The sequence below is a fragment of the Nelusetta ayraudi genome, unplaced genomic scaffold (assembly GCF_046127955.1).
Source record: "Nelusetta ayraudi isolate G7.1 ecotype Tasmania unplaced genomic scaffold, CSIRO-AGI_Nayr_v1 ptg000070l, whole genome shotgun sequence".
NCBI classification, from domain to species: Eukaryota; Metazoa; Chordata; class Actinopteri; order Tetraodontiformes; family Monacanthidae; genus Nelusetta; species Nelusetta ayraudi.
The window spans coordinates 2,685,001-2,707,509 of NW_027466120.1; the positions used below are offsets into that span (position 1 = coordinate 2,685,001).

General features: G+C 51.5%; 1 protein-coding gene across 1 annotated transcript in view; it reads right to left on the reverse strand.

Moving 5' to 3' along the window:
- samd11 (sterile alpha motif domain containing 11) overlaps positions 1-7,621 on the reverse strand; it is a 57,200-nt gene extending 49,579 nt beyond the window's left edge. The window contains exons 1-2 of the mRNA XM_076041767.1: positions 6,812-7,621; positions 5,439-5,530 (exon numbers count right to left, since the gene is read on the reverse strand). Coding sequence (XP_075897882.1) covers positions 5,439-5,530; positions 6,812-7,289 — 570 coding nt within the window. The 5' untranslated portion in view covers positions 7,290-7,621. The remainder of the gene's footprint in view (positions 1-5,438; positions 5,531-6,811) is intronic.
- Between the last annotated feature and the right edge of the window lie 14,888 nt (positions 7,622-22,509).

The window sequence follows — 22,509 nt, forward strand, 5'->3', positions numbered from 1 at the left end:
GTTACTTTTAAGCAACTTTTTTTTTTTTTTAAGTTGAAATGTGACCCATTTGAAGTCAAATGATAAATGTTTAGGTTGTTTTTACTGTTCTACAATGGAAAAATGGGTCACATTGGACCCTCAACCTTATTTAAGGGATTTAAGGGTTAAATAATGTCATCCTTACACATTTTACACTGTGAAATTTAGGTTCTCAGGAAAAGTCTCTGCTTATAAATTAATCGTTATTCGACTGATAATGTCAATCAACTAACAATTAATGAATTAATCGATAACTTGCATCCTTAATAGATACCGAATAGATAGATAGATAGATAGATAGATAGATAGATAGATAGATAGATAGATAGATGGAAGTAGTTTGCTGTTCATGGCTGTGGTGGAAAAAGTGAGAGAGCTATGTTGGTTGAACAGAATGCAACTAGGCCTCCCCCAACCCAATGTGCGCACGCACACACACACACACGCACTCCTGCACCCCCCGGCCCCCACCACCGCAGAGCCGAGCGGGCAGTTGCAGCCCATTGGAGCGGCACAGGGCGAGGGGAGGGGGAGAGGGAGGGGGAGGAGGAGGCGACGGGGCGGGGCGGGGGTGAGCAGGCGGGGAGCGGCGGCAGCGGAGGAGGAGGAGGGGAGGGGGGCCGCACAGCGGGCGGGAGGCGGCGGTGTCGGAGCGGGGGAGGGGTGGCGGCGGCCGGGCTGCCGGGGCGGCGCTGGGAGGTCAGTGGCGGTGCAGCCGAGCGTGGCAGCGCCTCTCCTCCCCTTTCCCTCTCACCCCCACACCTCCCCCCAACACCTCCTCCCCCACTCATTCTCTCTCTCTCTCTCTCTCTCTCTCTCTCTCTCTCTGTGTCTCCCTCTCTGTGTGTTTGTGCTGCTGGCCCCGGGGAGGATGAGGAGGAGGAGGAGGAGGGCTGGCCGTGCAGACAGGTAGCAAACCCTCCACCCCCCCCCCCCCCCCCCTCACCCCCTAGACAGGCAGCGGCAGGGGGGGTGGAAGCGGAGGTGAGCTGCTAAAGTTGCGGTTAGTATTCAACGGGCGCTCTCGGCAGCGGCGGCGCCGGCCGGTCGTCGCAGGAGTCAAGTTTCAACGTGACGATAACGAGAATGTCGCGTCAAGTTCAAGCGAGGTCCGGGATCCATGGGCTCCACGCGTGCGGCCGCCCGCACGCAATTAGCACTGCGACAAAATCTAGTCAAGGTGCGACTGGACAGTTTTGTTTTTTAATTTTTTTGCTTTTGTGTTTTTTGTTTGTTGCTGGGCACAATAAATCATCCATGAAACAGAGGGGATGGAAAACAGCGCATCAGTTCAGCCGCTAAGGCAAAACTGAAGGTGACCCCCCACACACTCCCTCGTTGGTGCTGCCAACAGTTGCTTGCTAAGTTTTATTTAGCACTGTTATTGTTATAAAAGAATGTAACGCCTCGATAAAAATCGGGACAAAGTATTCCGCATGTATTTCTCGGTTCAATGTTGGCTGCCAGGAAAGAACGATTCAAGAAACTAATAACTTGATAAATGGGCAAATTCAAAAAAAGCTGCGAAGAGACGATGCTGAGACTTTGGCTGCATCAGAGGAAATCATGTGGTGAAAAGCACAACACTTCTGAAGGCGTGGGCACACGCGCGCGCGCGCAGACACACACACACACACACACGCACAAGCGCACAGATGTTCAGTCGAAGGTTTTGAGAAATTGTGAATTGTGACAAACGGGTGGATGATGGACAGATGCTCCGTCTTAATTTAGCAGCCTGTTAAACAACGCCCGCACCAGAACACACATCCATGACCGACCGTGCGTGGGGAATATTCACAACTTCAAACCAAAAGACACGCAAAACACATTCGTATTCAACTTCCTCCCCATGCTAAAGCTAATGAGCTATTTTTTTTTTCTCATTTTCACCTCGACTGTTTAGAAATAAAGGGGGGAAAAAAAGACAAAACAGGAAGGAGAATTTTCAAACTAGCAAAAAAAATTATCTCCAATCTCTTTGAATTACACTTTGACCTGCTGCCATATTACTGACACAACACACTGTCAAACGGAAATCAGCAAAGTTTGGCCAATGAGAGACTCTGCTATAAAAATGACAAGACGTTAGCGTGCTAGCAGCCGCGCACACAGCAAAACAACACAACAGCAGCGCCTCCGTGACGTCCCTCAATACGCTTCAAGTTTAATTATCAATTCCACCATTAGCTCTGCCGGAAATAGCCTTATGAAAGTGAGACGCGCGGTAAGTCATAGGGCGAATAAAGTGCGCACGTCAGTGTCGAAGTGCACCGGGCTGTGTGCGCTTGCGCGTGCACGGGCGCGTGCGTCTGTGTGTGTTTTAATTCAACTTTGCGAGAGGAACACTTGATTGGAGGAGGTCTTTACGAGCCGGAGGAGAGGAGTGTAATTTCCTCCCGGCCTCCGCCAGTTCCGCTGAAATAACAGAGCAGAGGAAGCCCAGCTCTCCCGGGAGACGACACACATGCACACAAACACACACACACACACACACACACACACACACACGAGGCGAGGAGGCGAGTCAGCCAGGCATCGCCGGCGCACAAATAATCACGGATATGCGCGCACGCCCTCGCAGACGCGCACGCGCAACCGCATAGCATAACGGCCAAACGCAAACATCCAGAGCTGAGGCTGAGCTGAGGCTGAGCTGAGGCTGAGAGGGAACCGCCGGCGTTGGCGGCCAGCGTCACGTGACCAGGGCGAGGCGGCCAGCACGACGGGACGGGAGCGGGACGGGAGCGGGACGGGAGCGGGAACGTCTCATTACAAATTCAACTTTAGCAGCAATTAAAGCTGCCGAGGGAGAAATCCTTTAAGCGGCTGATTATCACATAGGAACAGGCTCGGCGGAGGGCCTGACTTATCAGCAGCCAATCAGTGGCAGGGTGACTTCATGTAGGAGGCGGGGCTAAAACGGCAGCGTTTCCATCCGGAGGAGCTCCAGCGGACGGCAGTCAACTTTCCAGGCCGCTGCGAGTCGGCCAGGTGAGGAATCTCCATCGCCAGCTGCTGCATTTTTATTTCTTTTTTGGGGGTATTTTTTTCCCCCCCTCTCTTTTTTATGATCTCTCGCTTGGCGCCCATAGCGAAAAGCGAGATCACTCAAAGTTCAGCCGTCAAAACTTTGAAAAATAAATGACAGCATGAGATAATTTGTGTCAGTGGGCAGGCGGACAGTGCGTGCGTGCGTGCGTGCGTGCGTGCGTGCGTGCGAGTGGGAAAGCGAGTGGGAAAGCGAGGGAGCTCATCAGTGAGGGAGTTGCCCTGAGGGGAGTCAAGGGGGAGAGAGAGAGGGAGAGAGAGTGGGAGACGGCGGCCTCGGCCCTGCGAGGCCCTTCGCTGCTCAGCCGCCTCGCAAGGAACTACCAACCTACTTAGTGTGTGTTTGTGTGTCTGAGTGCGCCTATGTGCATGTGTATGTGCCTGCCTGTGTGTGTATGTGCATGCATGTGTGTGTGTGTGTGTGTGTGTGTGTGTAAGCCTGCCTGTGTGTGTGTGTGTGTGTGTGTGTGTCACAGCGGTGTGCGCTGGGCGAGCTGGGCTCCAGGCTCCACCGGCGGAGGGGAACGGAAGAGACGGGAGAGGAGGCTCCAACAACAACAACAACCTCCAGGCCTCCAACATCCCCGCTGACGTCAACAAGTTTTGCTCCGCCGCCGCCGCAGCAGCAGCAGCAGCAGCAGCAGCAGCAGCAGCGGCGGCTATAATTAAAAGAGGAGTCGCTCGCGCAAGCCTCGGCAAGCCACAAGCCAATCACTCTGATATCTTTAATAAGCCTTAACGAATCGCAAATCCGCCTTGGAAGAAAACATTTTTTTTAAATTTAAATTAAGAAAAAACTAGACCGCCACCGCTCGGTTCTCCTCCGGCCCCGACGGGCCCCTCGACTGGGGGTGACTGCTTTATTTTTTTTTTATTTTATTTTTTTTTGCGGGGGGGGGGGTTTGCCCGTGTCGGGGTGCACGTCTTCATTGTGGGCGGCGGGAACCGTGGCCAGTTTACCTGTATCACTCAAACACCTCCGGCTTATCTAAACCGCCTTTGCCTTGCGTGCCTCGCGCACAATAATCAGCGGTAGCCACGCTCAGTAGCTCGCTAAGCCTCTTACACCCTTCCCTCAAGATTAGTGCTCGGCAGCGACGACAGATGCGCGCCGTGGCGATAGAAACAACACACACACACACACACACACACACACACACACACACGCACGGGCACGCGCACGGGCGCGCACGCACACACACACACACACACACACACACACTTCACAACCTGCCGCACCTGTGTGAACAGATTTAGCGACGGTGAGCCGCCAGTGTGCTTGCTCAGAGCTGACACACACACACACACACACACACACACACACACACACACAGAGAGAGAGAGAGAGAGAGAGAGAGAGAGAGGGAGAGAGAGAGAGAGAGAGAGGGGCGATGTAATCGTGACACACCTGCAGGGCCTGAAGGTTTGGCTGGCTGTCCCCCCCCCCCTCCCTTCAGCCCCTCCCCCGCCCTCCGTCAACCCCCCCCCCTGAGGGGGAAGCACAAGGCAAACAAAAGTTCAACATCCAGGTGAGGAGGCTGATTCAAAGGGACAGAGGAGGCAGACCGACAACACCTCGCACGTCACAGAGCCGCGCCAGACAGCTCAATGGCTCGGAATGAGGAGGAAGAGAGGGTGGTGGTGGGAGGGGGGGGGGGCGGAAGAAAAAAAAAAGGGAGAAGAAAAAAAGGCAGCAGCGGCGGCGGCAGCAGCAGCATCAGTGAGAGGCTGAAAGTGGATTTGATATTCACGCTGAGGCAGATTAGCGTCAAAGATGACACGCGTGTCCGCGGGGTCCCCCCCCCCCTGCCCCCCACCCCACCCAACCCCCCCGCTCGCGCCAAGGTTACAAAGAAAGGCGACGCTCCGTCGCGGCGCAGTCCCCGCAAAGGGCAACGCTTTTCAGCACGGCGGCGGCGGTAAAGTGAAACCGGCGGAGGCTGAGGCGTTTCAGGGCTCTTAAAAATAGAATGAGGAGCAAAGACAACAACAACAACAACAAAAACAACAACAAAGTGTGCGTTTAAACAACAATACACTCAATAAAAGTAGTCGCTAATAGCCTCCAGCTGACCCCCCACAACCCTGAGCTCAGCCAGAACAGAAGCGGGTATTGAAAATGGACGGACGGACGGATGGGAAGTGGTCGCTAAGCTGCAGCTATCTGATTAAATGTGAATATTTGTATTTCCGTCAATCCGCTGCCGCCCTGCCATAACTCTCTCTGGCGCGAGCTCGGCTAACTGCCCGTCAAAAAGCACACAGACGGTCGCCGGCTCCAATATTATTTACGCTAGCCTCCCCCCAGCTGAGGCGCCGGACGGGCCGAGGCAGCGGTGTGACAGGTCGGAGAGAGAGATTCCTACCACGGGAGACGAGATCCGACAGCCGGGACAGTCGCAGATGGGAGGGTGCACCTGTAAGATTCCTTTGGACATGAGAGTCTTGAGACTTTTCCCTGCAAGAGAGAAAAAAAAACAGGATAAAGCAAATTATTTTTTCTGGGGGTGGAGAATCGCGCCGCCTTCGCACAGAGACAAATAAAAACCGAGAGAAATAAGCTACAATATAAAGCTGCAGGTGTAAACAGGACAAGCCAGATCGAAAGAAACACACCTCAAGATTATAGAAACACAAAGTGATAAACTGCAGTGCCCCCCCCCCCCAAAAACCCCACCCCCATGAAGTTTGGCGGTGCCAGTGATCCAGTGCTGTGAGTCAGAGAGACGGCAGCCTACTGTCATCTGTCCATAACAATCACCATATTCAACCATTAGGCTCACATTTTTGACCTGGAGGCGACCCACACACACACACACACACACACACACACACACACACACACACACACACACACACACACGTCTTAACGCGTGTCAGTTCTGCCTGAGTAAGCGTGCGCGCGCGCGCGTGCGGAGAGAAGAGGTCGCGACCAGGCGTCAGTTGTTTCTCTGCTAAAGTAAATAAATAATAAAGTGTCGCAGAAATCACCGCACTTCTCCAACACAGTGGCGCAGGGTTTTTTTTTGGTGCTCGTCAGTGTTTTGGGGGAGTGGGGGGGGGGGCGGTGAGGAGGGGAGAGCAGAATTTCAACTTGGGAAACGATCACTTTTAAAAAAAAAAAAAAAATGAAATAAATAAAAATAAAAAACCATCTGCCACCTGCCTGCCAGCCGCTGAAAAGAAAACTCGAGCTCTTGAAATAAACATGTAGGTTTTTTTTTGTTGTTGTTTTCTTTTCTTTCTTTTTTTAATGCAATAAGGATCTCAATAATAATTGGGCGCCTATAACGGCGTCATCAGCCTCTCACAAAGTGCTGCTCCTGGCTGCTGCCTTCAACCGAGAAGATTCACTCTGAATATCACCCCCAGAATATTCAACCTTCTAACCGGCTTCCACCGGCTGAAAAACCACCCCGGTCCCCCGGCTTGCCTTGCCGAACCTACCCCTCACATCTGCCCGGTGCGGAGTGTGATCGCAGCCCCCCGGAACTCTGTCAGATCCTCGGAGGGCAATGTGGACGATCTGCGCCTCCTTTCTCTCTCTCTCAGCCTCACTCTTTCCTTACGCACCGGCTGCTGTAACCCTTTCACTCCAAAAACTCAGCACCGAACCCAAGTTTGTGCCCCGAGAAATTAAATTTAAAAAATCATATATTTATTTATTTTTCAAAAAGTGCTGAAATCGCCGGTGTTGCGTCGCCCCCCCCAGACAGCCGTGTGGAAACAGCCTGCTTACCTTTGTGTCTAATACTCCGCTTCCAGTCCTTGGCGGTCTCCCGGCCGCTGACGAACTGGAACTCGTTGGGTGTGAGCCACTCGCCCCTGTACTTGATCGAGGGTCCCTTACTGCCCTGGCACAGTTTGTTGATGTACAGCAGAGCCTTGTTCTCGCCGCACTCCACCTCGATGCACGGCTCGCCGTTGTCGAAGAAGGGCTGGAAGTCCGGGATGGAGGAGAACCTCTCCAGCATCAGGTCGTCCGTGTGCTGCTGCTGCTGCTGCTGGTGCTGCTGGTGGTGGTGCTGGAGCTGCAGCGGCGAGTCGTGGAGACCCAAGTACGCGCGGTGGTGGGCGAAAATATGGTCGTAGGGCGGCGGATGAGGGGTCACCACGGGGATCGCGGCCGCATTTAAAGGGGCCAGGTATTCGGAGCGGTTGAAGGCGGTCAGTGCCATGTCGTCCCCGTCCAGCCGCTCCTTCTTGATGGCGGGCATGTTCGCGGGAGCCGCGCGCCGGTCACAAGTGAGGAGCCGCGCGGCGTCCGGTCCGACTCGAGCGTCCTCCTCCTCCTCCTCCCCCTCCCTCCTCCTCCTCTTGCTGCTGCTGCTGCTGCTGCTGCTGCTGCTCTCCTCGGGCTGAGCCAGACGCGCAGACGCGCCGCCGCCGCCGCCGCTTGCTTTTACGCAGCCGAGCTCCCGTGTCGCCTTCGGACCGCAGAGCGGTGTGTTGCCGGAGTTGCCGGATAGATTCCCATTCAGTAGTTGGCGACTCGCGGGAGCAGCAGCGTGGCGCACCGACAGCCTCGCGCAGCTCCGACCTCCCACATCTAATCACGGCCGCTCCTGTTAAGACCTGACATGCTGGCCAGCCCAGCGCCCCCGAGACATGACGGCACCGACGGTGATCATTAGCAGCAGCCGCACGTCGCGTAAATTGCGCCCACCCCTCCTCTCCCCGCCCCCCTTCAGAGGAAGGAAGTCGGGCTCAGTTGTTGTTGTTGTTGTTATTGTTGTTTTATAGTTATCACTGATATCTTGGATATGAACGCAAAAAAAAACACAAAAAAAACAGAAAACTACGCACGCCACGCACGATTTTTTTTTTTTTTTTTTTTTTAAATACAGCTGACGTAAAATGATCTGATGTGAGGACACGTCTGCCGTCCCTTAAAAGGCTAATGTGGCGTCAGATATTAATAACAAAATGTTAAAAAAAAAAAAAAAAAAAAGGGAAGAAGAAAAACAACAAGCCGGGCTTGTGTCTCTCGGAGTTGTATATTATAAAGGGCTCGGCGTCAAATGAAAAGTTGGAGGAGACTTTGCTTTTGACCGACGGCCCCCCCCCCCCCTCCCCGCTCCCGCCCCCTTTTTCCCGTGCACGTCGCCGAAGTCACGCTGAAGTTCACAGACCCAGACCAAACAAGATTTGCACTCTCCGCCGCCCGCTTCCCCAACTTGGCCCATTTAAACAGCGACGGCTCGGCGAGCGCCCTCAGGGGCCGAGGGGGGAGCGCGAGGGACGGCGCTCGCACGCGCAAACGGAGTGACGGGGGCGGGCGGCGGTAGGGTGGTGGTGGAGGGGTGGAGGGGTGGAGGGGGGGGGGGGGGTGGGCAGGAAGTGAGCGCGAGGCGAGCACGTCTCTGCAGCTGTCTGCTCCCATTATATGGGGCTACGCTGCGACCATAAGGCTGCCTTGAACCGAGTTTTTTTTTTTAGCTTTCAAGCAGAAAGACAGAGTTTAGTGACAGTTTCTTAGACGAATCAAGGTCTCTAAAAACTAGACCAGGCATTTGACGGTGCAAATATTCCCCCCCCCCCCCTCACGGAAAGCCGTCTCTTTCATTTTCTTAGTGAAACGTCGAGCAGTGGCGAGACATCAGCTGTACATCAGCTCCCGATTCTGGCTGGTTTACGAGCTGGAACATTCTATCGTTTTCTTTACTGTCGTGCTCCACCTACGGTGACACCATGTCCACTTTGGAACTTAAGGGGCACTGTTTTCAGCAAAGCGCCCGCCGAGTGGGAGCGGAGCAAAGTCCTTGCTCGAAAACGTTTGAGAGAAATCAGCAGAAAAGTACCGCGAACTGTGCAAAATGCCACCTCAGACACGATTCTACATTTAAAAAGACAAAAAAAACCAAAGCCAAGCTTGGCCACAAGTTCCAAGGCCGCGTCTATTCCCCCGGCTTACCAGGGGGGGTTTACAGAAATTCAAGAGAAGCGGATCAAAACTTTTTTTTGTGCAACATTGTGCTTTGCCCGCGAGCCTCAGAGCGTGTTTTTCTGAGAGCACTCTGCGCCGTCTGCGGTGCACTGCTGCTCCCCCGGAGCTCGTGAGCGGCGGGGGCCACATCTGACCCCCATCAGCGGAGAACCACCCAGGTGGATCCACCACCAACAACACATGGGATAGCCATTTCAGCGGCAGAGGTGGGGTCCAAAAAGTGCTGTGTGTCAGGGGCCCATAAATCAGGCCAAACTGCCTCCGACACACACACACACGCACACACACACACACACACAGGAAGGAGGTACGCCACACCGCAGGCGGAAGCGGTGCATGGGAAGGCCAGAGACCACAGCCTGACCAGAACGGCTGTGAAGCCTTCAGCCAGGGGACCAGGAAGACGAACACACAGCAGACGTTTACAAAAACACGTGCAAGATGCCGCAGATCGGCCTTTTCTTTTCATCTACTGGCGCTGAATCTGAATGGAAAAATGTTGCTGCTGTCGGTGTTCAAACTGACAGCAAAAGGGCGTTCGGGGTGGGTTAAATAAGGAACCCGTGAACGCTCGGTGGAGGTAAAAAAAAAAATGAAACCGTAAGGCGATGTTTATTAACTTTGCATGGCGCCTTACGAGCGGTTGAGAACATAAATCGCCAGCCGCTGACGTTCACGCCGTACGTTTCAACCCGAGTCACTTCGAGGAAGTGGAACACTGCATTTTGCACAAGAATCTCCGCGAGTCTCTCCTGCATCAGCGCTAGCGAGGAACCGCAGAACCAAAAGGTCTCGATGGAAACGTCGCTCGTGTGTGCGCGCGTCGGCGTTGGAGGGAGCAACAGCCAGGAGATCCCTGATGAAAGCCGTCATAAAGGGGGACACCCGTGCCTACTCGCGCACGCCCACTCCTCATCCCAGCCGGTGAGTCACGCTCAGGTGGCTCGTTTGCGGAGGGGTTCCCCAAATTACAGCGTATTTCAACCTTAGAGTCTCGAGCGGCTTTTGCTGCAGTTGTGAGCAGATCTTTCCACCGCCACGGGCCGCTTCCTTTCTAACAATGCGATGGCGTGATGGGGGAAACCTCGCATAACCTTTCGATCGTTCTTACTTCCCTTCTAAAAAACACAGTATAGCCTTTAGTATGAGTGAAAAAAAGAAAAGAAAAACACCCACGAAAAACAGCAACGGCCTCCCCCGCAAACACTAATGCATCTCGCAGTTACAGCAAATGATGAAATTGCAGCATTACGTGACATTTTACCTTGGCTTACATAATATTTTCTATCGTGGGCAGGCATGCTCCTTGAGTCAGGCTACTTTTTATAATGCTTCTGTCTTCACAAAACCAAACACATACAGTTGTCCCCCTTCCTAAAATATATTTTGCATTTCAGAGCAGATTGACATGCCAGCCTATGGCTTGGTGTCTGTAGAAACAGGTGCACCTACAGGATAGCGTGCTCTTTTCATAAAATATATTACCGATTATTATAACCAGTTATAACTAAATCTGAATGTATCTTGAATGGCAATGATATATAATATTGCCTCATATCGTATTAGGCAAATGGAGATTGTATCATTTGAAAAAAGAGCAAATAGATATCAAAGGCCCAATGTGTAACATTTATGCAGCCATTTGAATAAAGTGGAGAGTAATTACATATAGATGTTTTTATAGCTACATAAAAAGATTCAACATAACTGCCGCCCTCACTAACAAACAAAAGGCAAATTATATTTCAGTTTTTTTTTAATGAGGCTGGCCATATTGAATCAAACTGTTTCCAGAGTTGCCCCAAATCACAATAGGCACCCGCTTTAGGGTTCATAACTTTTCTGACATCTAGCCAGTATAAGACGTCAGTCATGGGCTCAACGTGCAAAGTGATCATTTATTTGCAATAGGCTTTCTTGAATTTAGATGTCTATGGAGCTTATACATTGGACATTTAAGTAGCCAGCTTGATATATATTACGTTTGCTCACCAATTACCTTGGCTCCATCATAAAAGTTACTCATTGAAGTGATCCCACCCTGGCTGAGCTACACGCAAACCCGGCCACACGATTGCACCTTCATTTTATTTTAAAACTACGTGATTATATAAAGCTCACTCCGGGGCCTCGCTGGGATAAAACACTGGGCTTTTTTCACAGTAAACCAGAAGAGCGACTTCCTTGCTGGCTGGGAACCGTCTCCATCCTTCACATGCGCGTCACGTCCATTCGTCTCTGAAAGCCGCCCGGCGGAAACCCCCCTTGACGCGGCCACCACCACCGCCGCCGCCGCCGCCGCGCCGCTGTTGGCAGCGGCTCCGGAGCCGCAGCGCTGCCGGCGGGGGAGAGAGGTAATAAATAACCCGGGGAGAGGAGCGGAGACCGCCTGGCGGTGCACAGTCTGACCTGACAAATACTCACTGGAAAACCATCAGAGAGCTCGAGCCCACCCCTAGCGCTTGGAGCCAGCCTTTCAGACATGAGCTGCAAAATATATAGGCCTGCCCCTACCGGAAAAAAAAGGAGGGAGGAAGACAGACAGAAGCGTCTGCCCCACCTCCCCCCCCACACCCCCCCACCTCCACCCAGACACCGCCGGAGACACGGCGAGAGTAATTAACTATTTAAAGCAGGGTATGAATTTCTAAAGCCGGGCGGCGCTGTATTGTCTTTTCTCAAATTTCCCCGCAGAAATATAAGAAATAATACTTTTTTTCTTTCCCGCTAAGAGGAAGTTGGGTTTTGCTGCAGGGAATTGTTCAAAGGGCTGGACGTTCTACCCCTTGTAAATTCCAAAAAGTTGTACTTCTTTGTCGGTCTGCGTCAGGTATTACTGGTTAGCCCTCTGAAAATATTTCCACATGAGCAACGCTGTCAAAATCGTCGGCAGTGCTCGCAGCCACATCAGTCAAAGAGAGAAGAAGTTCACTAATTCCTTCCTTTTAACTCCACCGCTATGGTTTGGTGGAACTCTGGAGGTTCCAAACACTCCCATCTTATCCTCCGGCGATGTGCTTGGACCTTTTGATCCCAAAACGACTCAGTCTTGCACAGGGGTTCAGTTGTATAGACGCAACATTTAATTATTTGGACTTTTTTTTTGTTTGGATCCATACAAAGGAACAACGCTGTCGTAATGCTGTTATATTTGGTGACGCGAGAGCCGGGGGAAAGTGCTAGCACTAAAGCTAATTGCATTTGTGGGTCAAACTATGGAATTACAACGTCTCATTAATCATCCAGAACCACTATCCTGGCACAACCAGACTTATGGAGCCTTTGGTGGTTTATTTTGGGGACTAGGCCAACGGATGTTGTCAAAATTGCTTCTTAATGCAATTGCACTGACACACAACCAATCAGAGGGATGAGGCCTGTCCTGTAAGCACAGCGTCAACCAGCCTAACAGGAAATGCAGGGCTGTGGCTAGGCTAGGGCTAGCTTCAGTGCTTCAAAACGCACTGAATTACTCACAGATGCTTTTTGACACCAGCCCAATTTCGCTGTTGCAATGAAACAACAAATTATGTGACGTGAGGACTCTCAGCAGGACCCTGTGCGCAACTTCAAGTTGCCTCACTGTAATTCACCGCCCTTGCGTAAAGATTGCTGGAAGACGTGGTTGGCCTACCGTAGCATGACAGCGAAGGCGGCGGCCAGGAAGCTCAGCAGGTCTCGACTTATTTTGAAAACGCTGCCAAAGGCTGTGTTTTCCTTGGACGCCGGCTGAGCGGGGGGGGGGGGGGAGGCCCAGGCGAAAAGGAAGGAAGCAAATTGATAATGAATGGGAAAAGATGTGTTTCTGCCACTGTGCCAGATTTGGTCTGAATGTGGCCTCATGGGAGCCAACGAAATGGTAAATCCGGGTAATTTTAGGGACTGTAGTAGCCGAGTACCTCAGTCTGTACGATCAATCGATTGAAAATGAATCACGAATAACGACAGTAACTGAATCAGTCATACTGACCGGAGCGTTCGGAATAAAATCATCGTCGTAATGGCAGGAAAGTCGTACGATCTAAAAGTGAGAGAGAGAAAAGCGTTCTTGTGCGCGTTGCGTTAGCTGCATTTTGACAGTGTTTGGCCCCGGTAAGCACTGACAGACGGACCTCTGTGCTATTTCTGCGGTGCGAGCGGAGCCTCGAGCTAAAGTCTCCGCAAACGGCTTGTTTGGGTTAAAACTGCGTGGACCAACGCGGCCCTGCAACTCCACAGTTTCAGAGTTGGCAAGCAGGCAGAGTAACATTAGACCCTGGCGGGGGGTGGGAGGGCTGGGGGACGGGGGTGGGGGGGTGGGGGGGGTGGGTGGGAGGTGGCGCGGGCCGGGGGGGGTAGTTTACGCTGTCGTGCCGGCGCCCTTGGCCTCCCCCGGCGGATCCGGGGGGTCAGGCGGCTGTCTGTGATCCCACACAGCGGCTCTTCCACATGGGATTTATTTTCTTGCTGGATGGGCAGGCAGGCGGCCCGAGAGGATTCTCATTTTAGACCAGCGTCTGTAGCTGTCAACGCCAGCCGACAGAGGCGAGCGGACACCCGACCCCGAGTATCCTCCCCTCCACGCTCCCCTTTGGACTCCCTCCTCTCCTCCCACTATTCCCCTGTTCACACGCAAAAAAACACGCGCCACATGGGTGGGTGGGAGTGCGCGCGGTGATTTCCGCCCCAGCCTTCCGTAAACAGACTTTTTAGCTCAAACGACGGTGACGTCAGAAATTCTAAAACGCGGTATTTCTCGCAAAATTGTTCGGTTTTAATTTCCGAGAGCCTCGCGGTTGAAGTCGTGTCGTAAACTCTAAGCTTCGGCGAGGAATGAGCCAGGTCTATCTAGATAGAGAGAGAGAGGGAAAAAAAAGGCACAGCGTCTCCTCTCCCTCCCCAGCACGTTAATAATTTGTGCAGTAAAAGATAGCACGCCTCTCAGAGTTTGTGGGAGTTATTGGCACAGTATTCCCCAACATATTTGTGCGAGGCAGTGATAGGAACATAAATTATTTCTTATCTCTTCCGCAATCCATTTTTCAAAGGGCTCACTCTGTGTTTGAAGGGTAGCAGCAGCAGCAGCCAAAGCCCGTATAGCCGGCTACGCTAGCCGTCGAGAGATTCGACGTAATGATTTTAAACAAAAAGAAAAAAAAAACGTAACCATTGATATATGGCGTGCCACATATGAACATCATTCAAAACCAAATTGGGTTTCACAAAGTTTAGAGCAGCGGGGAAAAAAAATGCTAATGTTATTGTGGGGATATTCAGTTAAGAGTTTAGCGGATGTGACAAGATATTACGTAATGTTGAGGAGATCTCGCTCAGTGTTAAAAATGTCAGTTTTAAAAATGGCAGAATCATTTTTAACAGTTTGAAAAAGCTGTTTCTGGTAACTATATATATATATATATATATATATATATATATACACACATCCCCCTTAAGTGAGACACATTGAATTAGCTGCCTTCTGTCTCCGGAAGTGCAAAATAGTACAAAGTACAAAGTTGCCTACGCCGCAGTAAAAACAGTCCATGAGCTCAGCGATGCCATTAAAAGAAATGGTAAAGAATCAGCCCTCGAGACTGTGTAGCTCTGAAAGGACACGCACACTCTGTGTGAATCACGGCAACTTTTCCGTAACGAGGCCCCTCCGGCAGCGGCCGAGGGGTCAAGAGTTTCTGCTTTTTCAAGAGAAAACACGCAGAAGGAAAAACAGGGGGAGAGAGAGAGAGAGAGAAAAGTTGCGGGGAGGAAAATTTAAAAGGGTCACACGGCGATGACTTGGCCCGTTCCCTCCTGTAAACACGCGGCTCTGGATGTGGACGGTGGAAACACCATCGCAGCCTGGACCCTCGTCGCGAGCGGTGTCGGCTATCACTCTCACCGATTTAGATTCTGCAGCACGGGCTGATCTACAGGCATAAAATGATAAATGATAAATATCAAACCCTCCTCTGCCAAGCATTAATGTCTGCGCGCAAAGAATAAACCATAGCTCCCCCAGCTACTATTGATTTTTTTTTTCCCCTCCCTGTGTGATGTGAAACCAGCAATCAGCACTGCGGTTCGAAATAGCCCTGAAACTGGAGCCGAGACGTCGATGAGTCGCCAACACATTTCAATTAGCAAGCCGCCCCGGCCGATCTCTCCCCCGAGGCACAAAGCACACAGGGTCGGGCAGGCCCCGCCCAGGTCCACATATGGTTCTGCATGGCTTCGAATGTCCATTACGAGGCAGATAATTTACGTAAGCTAACTATTTGTCTATTTCTACACTAGATTTGCGCACAGATTTATGTCTCCAAAGGTCAAATAAAGCTCCAGTGCTGAAGGGCCTCCAGTGGGAGGCGACACACAAGTCATTTCTGGTTGAACTACGCCCCCTCAAGCGGTGGGACAAGACCTGACTGCTGCAGTCCATGCACACACACACACACACACACACCAGACACACACTCAAATCAAAAGTTCACTAGTTTACTGTTCAGAAAAAACAGTTTGGACACGTTTTTCAACGGCAGTACCATTCTAGACCTGTAGGAGGGGTTATTATTGGATACATTTAAGTAGCTACTGTATATGTAGGATGGTTGCTGTATTCCAGATTAGCCTCAGAGTCACTTTCCCTTTCTGATTGGGATATGAGGACATGAGGAAATATTTAAAGTGCACCTGAAAAATGACGTCAGTATTGCAACTCGGTGGCACCTTCATCAAGACAGCCGTACTTGACTTTTGCATGATAATACATTTGAATGTGACGAGAACACCTCTGTCTAAAGATGAGAGACTCTATATAGTGATGTTTGTGTGAGTTTGTGTTTGGGGCCGTCAGTGAGATCATTAGTGAAGGTTTTTTAAGATGGACACTTGAGGGTTGCTGGCCGTCTTTCTTTTTATTTGATTGAATTATCTGGGCCTTGCACCTCTTTAATATTTTTCCTGAGTGCGTCTTTCTATCTATTTACTTCAATAAATATGAGAGACACCTTGTCAGTTCAGTCAGTTTATATTTCACAATTCTGCCAGTCTTTATTCCGCCTCACTGCTCTGTGCGTAAGATCCAGACCCGGCGTTGGGAGGTCAGAGTGGCTCCGCCCAGAATCCCGCCCCTTTGAGACGGTGACAACGCCCCGATGGAGTCGGAGCTCGGCGCCTGTGCGTGGGTGAATGTGGGCGTGGCCGACGGGCATCTCTGGCGCTGTTATGCTGCTAGCGAGGGGATTTGATGCTGTCAGGAAGAGATAGCGGCAACCCGACTGACTGACTGAAGGTCATCCGTGCACAAAGAGAGAAATCAAGGTGAGCTGCGAGACGGCGAGGTCGACCCGCTCCTTCCGTCAGCTGAGGGCTGAGAGTTAAAATGAGTGAAAATTAGACACAGCATCTGAAGACTGAATACAGAATTACACACAATTCTGAATCCAGAATTGGATTCAATTCTGAATTGAATAGCGTGAACAGTGGCAGTACGCCGTTTACGCTGTTTGGCTGGAAAAAGAGCCAACAACCCTTTGAAAAAATGAAACATATCAGAATAGGAAAAACGCTCAAGACCAAAATGTTGCTTCCATCACGCAGCAGTAGCAGGAGGATGTGCTCGTATGTGTGTGTGTGTGTGTGTGTGTGTGTGCGTGCCCTGTAACATCCTCCTCCGAGGAGGCGGCGAATCCCAGCCTCCGCCCTCCCAAACCCCAGACCCTCTGGCCCTCAGCGCCTCGCCTGGCTGGCAGCCCTGCTTCAGGACGACGCGGCACCACCGGCCCACCACTTCCCCTCCACACACACATACACACACACATAAAGCAAACAAATTCAAACTCACAACACTCCCTCCCTCAGCCCCCAAGTCCGGGCCGATCGATATGGCTCTTTGCCTTTCATCTGACTGGAGCATCGCAGGAGCCGTACTTCCTGAAGAAAACCCAATACTGATCTCTCTCAGGGCCGCTCGTCGGCACGCACTGTGTGCAAATGTGCGCGCGTGCGTGCGTCTATGTATGCTCTGATGTATGCCGGCACGTGCATGCGGGCTGTGAATGCCCAAGCCACAGAGGAAGAGATCCGTGGAAGCTGCATAAAAATGTAGCATATAATTATTGTGTATCTAAGTTTTCAAGTTTTTAAGTGTTTATGTGGTAAAAAAAAAAAAAAAAAAAAACACACAAAAAACAACAAAAGCAAAGCAAAACACACACATGACAGTTTGCTCAAAAACACACACAAGCATGAAGTGATGTAACAGTGGGATCAGCAGTATTGACTCAACAGTGCAAAGTGGGAGCTGCCCTGCCCGATTTGGCCGAGGGAGGGAAAAATCTGGGAAAATCCTCTGAGCTCATTTTATGGGTAAATTTTTTACTGCCTCTAATTTTTTTTTTTTTTTTTGAAATATGAATTTCATAAAGGAGTCTGCGGCTGCAGTAACTTGGAGCCTGGTTGACACTCGAGCCTTTGAGAGGGAAAAGTTCAGTTTCAGAGGAAGATCCTTATAAATACTTCAAAAGGGGGAGAGGCAACATTCATTTCTCTCCTCAATTTCTCCTGTGCTTATCCGACAGCTTCCGGTGTTGTTTGAGGATTGGGAGTCTTAGCTCTCGCTCTCTCCCCGCTGCTTATCCAACAGATCTCCGTGTTGTTTGTAGACGGGGAATCCTAACTTCCTGCGCGCGATCGTGTGTGTGTGTGTGCGTGTGTGTGTGCGCGTGTGTGTGGAAGGAGGACAGACTGAGGCTCGTCACTCGGCGCGCAGGTGTTAAGCAGGAGAGGCAGCTGGGGTCACATGGAGGTCAGGTGGGAACGCCTCCGCTGGGGACAAACACATCTCACATATATTTCCTGTTTGCTGCAATGCAACAGAAAGTTAAAAAAAGAAAAAGAAAAGAAAAAGTGATTTTTAAGTTTGTAATTTACGCAAATGTGAAAGATAACCAGCCATAAACAAGAGAAAATGGTTTGGAAGAGTCAAAAAAATAAAATTACACCATTAGTGTTCAGAATCCCAAATGTAGCTAGCTGCCGTATAGCTGCTGAGATCCCAGGTGCGCCACCTCTCTCATAAATCATGAAAAGCTCCAATGTGAAGCGTTTCTACTCCAGCCGGCCTCCTCTCAGCTGTGAGGAAAGAGACAGGAGAGTCTTGGAAAAAAACAAAAGCAATCAAACAATTGGCGACCTGCTTGTAACTCAAAGGTGCTTTTACTTTTGCAATCATTAAAAACCAAAAAAAAGAAAATGCAACAGTTATCGGTTTGCAAAATCGCGCAAGCTAGATTCAAGCGTCGCCGATATCCATCCGTTAAAACGGGAATTCTTTCCATTTTGCTCACATTTGCGCTCCACCTGAGAATCTCCAGTCGCAGAGCCGTCCAGGCAGATGTTTAGTCTGCTGCGGAGCAGCGCGAGGCCCTGTATTTTTATTGGCACTCTGAGTCGACCGGCTTTCCAAAGGAGCACCTCTGCCTGCTTATAACCCCCCCCCCACCACCGAGCCAGAACACCGCCGCCACCGCCCCAATCATACGACCAAATCTCTGAGGTGCAACATTAAAGAAGCGGGCGGCACAGACGGCGACAGACAGAGTTTGGAGGCAGCTAAAGTGCTGCCAGACCCTCGGTGCCACGGGCAGGGCGGTGTAAACTGGCTGCGGCCACCGGGGGCTCGGCGCGCCGTCCCTGTGGAAAACCCAAGTCTGGCTGGGGATGAGTCAGGCTGCGCTGTGACACTGCAGGGCGAGCGGAGAGACGCGGCCTCTGTCCCCGACGGCGTCCGCGCACTGTCCCAAAAAAAACAGGCCCCGTCCGGCCACTCGCCCGCCCTCCACTTCCTGGGCCGGTACGTCAAGCGGAGGATTGTGAACTGTTATTTCAAGGACGGCGGAGGAAAAAAAAAATGCTGCGTCCTGGCAGCGTGTGTATCTTTTACCTGTTTGACCAAAGATGATGGCATGGAATTAACTTAATTACGGTGTACTTTGCAAGTTTGTTGCACGCGGAACATTTCGCAATTCTGCTTGCCTTGAGTCTAAGTCCATAAAAATCATACTGAACTCATTTGGTTCAAACAGAGGTGGTGGTGTGGTGCGGGGGGGTGCAACTGGCGGTAGTTAGAAGAGCCCCTCCTGTTATGTCTGTGGCGAGAGAGGACGGCAGTGTCTGAAAGACGAGGGATGAGGGGAACAGATCTTTAGCTGTGGTCCTACTTTGCTCGGAAGTCAGTTGAAAATATGTCTTTTTTTTTCAATGATTATTATCTCGAAAGGATTAAAACTGAGAGAAATCACCAAGACGGGCTAATATTCAACATCATTTCGCTACTCCGAGCCGTGGTGTTGCTCTGAGCGCGCATCAAAACAAAGCGGCTCCCTGCAGGTCCTCAGCGGCCTCCAGTGAGACAGATGCACCACGATGGGACTGTTTTGTGGACAAAGTCAATATTGAAGTGATGCCCCTCCTGGTATTTCTTATCATCTTAGCTGGCTGTGTTATCATTAGCATCATCACTGCTATCCATTGTTCAGGATGCAGTGCCAGTGACAGTGATTCACATGTATGAACAAGGAGCACAGCAACAACACACACACACAGAGGGTGAAAACTAAGTTTTCCCTGCAGTCTAAGAAGCTCAATATGACATCGCGTCTTTAACGCAGCCGCGTTGCATTTTCCTTTAGTCACTGGCGTGTGAACCTGTAGTTTCCTGCTTCCTGTATCAAAATCAATTGGATACCTGCTAAGTTTACTTATTTTCTTTTAAAAAGCCCTTTGCCTGTAGTTTATGCCTCCCTGGTGCACCGGCGGAAGATGGATGATTTAATAACTATCGACCCATCCATCCCTCCGTTTTGTCCGGCCGATCGGACCGGCGGGGGGTAGGGGGGGTGGCTCAGAGCTCCTCCTCCCCGGGCTTTGCCTTTCAGCGCCACCAGGGGAAAATAATTTCTAATTCCAGCTTGCTTTTTCTTGCGCTGAGAGAACGTTTGACAACTTTTTTTTTCCTTTCACTTCAAAGGCTCCCCGAGGTCAAATCACCAGCGGCAGCGATCCCACCGTCTCCGGTCCGACGCTGTAAAAAACAGGCGCCGCGTGTGACGCGTCCGTCCCTCTGCATGGCGTCAAGCACAGTCACCGACATGTGGCAGGTGGACTCCGAACGTAGAACGATCCCACCGCTGCCAAATGCCATGCTTATAAAAGTGAAATCTTGCATTTCATGACCCCGGTTTATAGGCTGTAACTGTATCATCGTCCAGTAAGCGGCGACACAGATCTCCCATTATCCTGCCAATAATTTATCTTTTCAACATGTGCCACACATTCCTGCGCTGCAGAGCGGAGGCAATGTGCTCCTCCGCTTCCTCCCGCCGCCTTTACTACTCCCATAACAACGGCGTGCGGCGGGGATACAAACATTTTACGGGGCAAACCTGTCCGTCATTGTTCACAGACTCCATCCAGTCGGCCGAGGTTGCCGATCACCACCGCCACCACCGCCTCATGCGCTCGGGTACCCTGCGGCGGGCATCTCTGCCTTCTCTCCTTCCACTTTTTTCACCTCTTCAATATGCGCACCTCACATATTTTCATGACCCCATAACATTTCACATTGAGGTCAGAGAACAGCAGTCCGACATCCTAGGACGGCATCCAGGGAGGGCACAGCGGGGCGGCTGCAGTGGCAGGTAGATAAAGTGAGAATTGCGTGGGGGTGATTCATGCACGCGGGGGGGAGGCGGCGGTGGGTTTTGGGGGGGCGGGGGGATGGGGGGGTGCAAGAGAAAAGAAAACAAGGCCATAAATCAGCCCCCGGGCTTCCGTGTTAATTGTAATTGAAATGAATGTCTGGGCCACAGTGCAGGGAATTGCAATCGCTATTGACCGACGGGGCCCAAGTGTTCGGATGGAAATGAAAGAGGGAGCGGGCACCACGTTCGCCGCCAAGATCAATGCCTAACCTGCCGCCTGCGTTTATGTCCGGCGAATCAAGGTAGCGTGGGAGAGAAAAAAAAACCCAAACAAAACAGGTAACAGGTGAGATGCTGCGGCAACTCCCGCAGCAGCTCCGGTCAAAGTCGTCACGGTCCCTTCGACTCAGGTACAGTTCTCTGACTTTTGGCTGCAATTTAGAGTCGAGGTGGGATACGTGTGCAAAAAACAATAATTGGGAAGCACACAGAGGTGAAGCCGCAGAAACACTTGTTCCAGCCTTGTTCCCGCATGCAGCGTTAGAGCGCGAGGAAACTCTGCGCACGAGTCGCTGCATCGCACATTTCTTGTATTGGACTGCTGCAAAGCCTCATGCATAAAATGTCAAGGAGTCAGCCTCAGTGGCTTTTTCCCCCCTGACCCTCCATCGACCTCCCGCATGGGCTGCTCGCCGGCTAATTGGAACGTGCGAGCAGGCTTGTTTGTTAAAAAAAACAAAACAAAAAAAAAATGAATTGGACCGGATGGGCTTCCGAAATGGAAAAAAAAACAGCTTCAGTTTCAATTCAATAAGTTTCACTACATACACATGGTGACACAGGAATTACAATTCATTTTCAAAGTCTTGCGGTGGTTAAAAAAAAAGGATTCCTGTAAAATCTAAACTTGAAATGAGCAACCTTGAAGCGAGTCTGTGCGAGTTGCCTGGGATGAGAGTGATGTGAGTTGTGTTAGGCACCCAGCAGAGACGGCAGTTCTGGCTCCGCTCTCTCTGGGAATTGGTCTCCATGTTGCGATCCAATAAGATTCTCCCGCGAGACTGCGGCTCGCATCCCCACCTTGCTGCGGGAAAACAACATCCTCCTTCCCAGAGTTCCGCTGAGCCTCGAGGACGACGGCGTCGTCGTCCACACGCGCATGAACGGCGCCTGAAACCGCAAGGTACCGACACCGTTTTCGGCGCGGAAGCCCATGGCGTGACGCCGGGCGAGGGTGGATGTCGGTCTGCTACGTCGCCGACAATGGCTGAGAACATTTTTTTTTTTTTTTTTTTTTTTTTTGCTGATTCTGTGACAAACTACACAGAAACCAAGCCGCCCCCGCGACTCAGAACTCTTTTGAACTTCTGCGGCGGCGGCGGCTGCTGCAAACAATAAGAACAAAGCGGCGCTTCGCTGAGTGCCTCGCGACCGAGGTGGCCGCTCAGCGTGGAGGCCTTCGCCCTCGCTGCCGCCGCACATGCCGCTAACACGAGCAGGAGCGACGGCGCCGGAGCCGACGAGGCTCGACGACGCTCTCCGCCCTGCACCTCCTCCCCCATCCCCTACCACCACCACCACCACCACCACCATCTCCCCTCCCCCACACCACCACACCACCACACCCCATCCTTCCCCTCCGTCAAGAATCTATATTTCATAAGCGAGCTGTGGAGCTCCAGTGCCCAATTATCAGCAGATAAGGCGCAGGAAGCCCTGGAGCGCCGGCACGGCTATTTAGACGGCGAGGGAGGGAGGGAGTGGGGAGGGGAAGAGGGGGGGTGGAGGGAGGAGGGAGGAGGCGGGTTTGGCGGA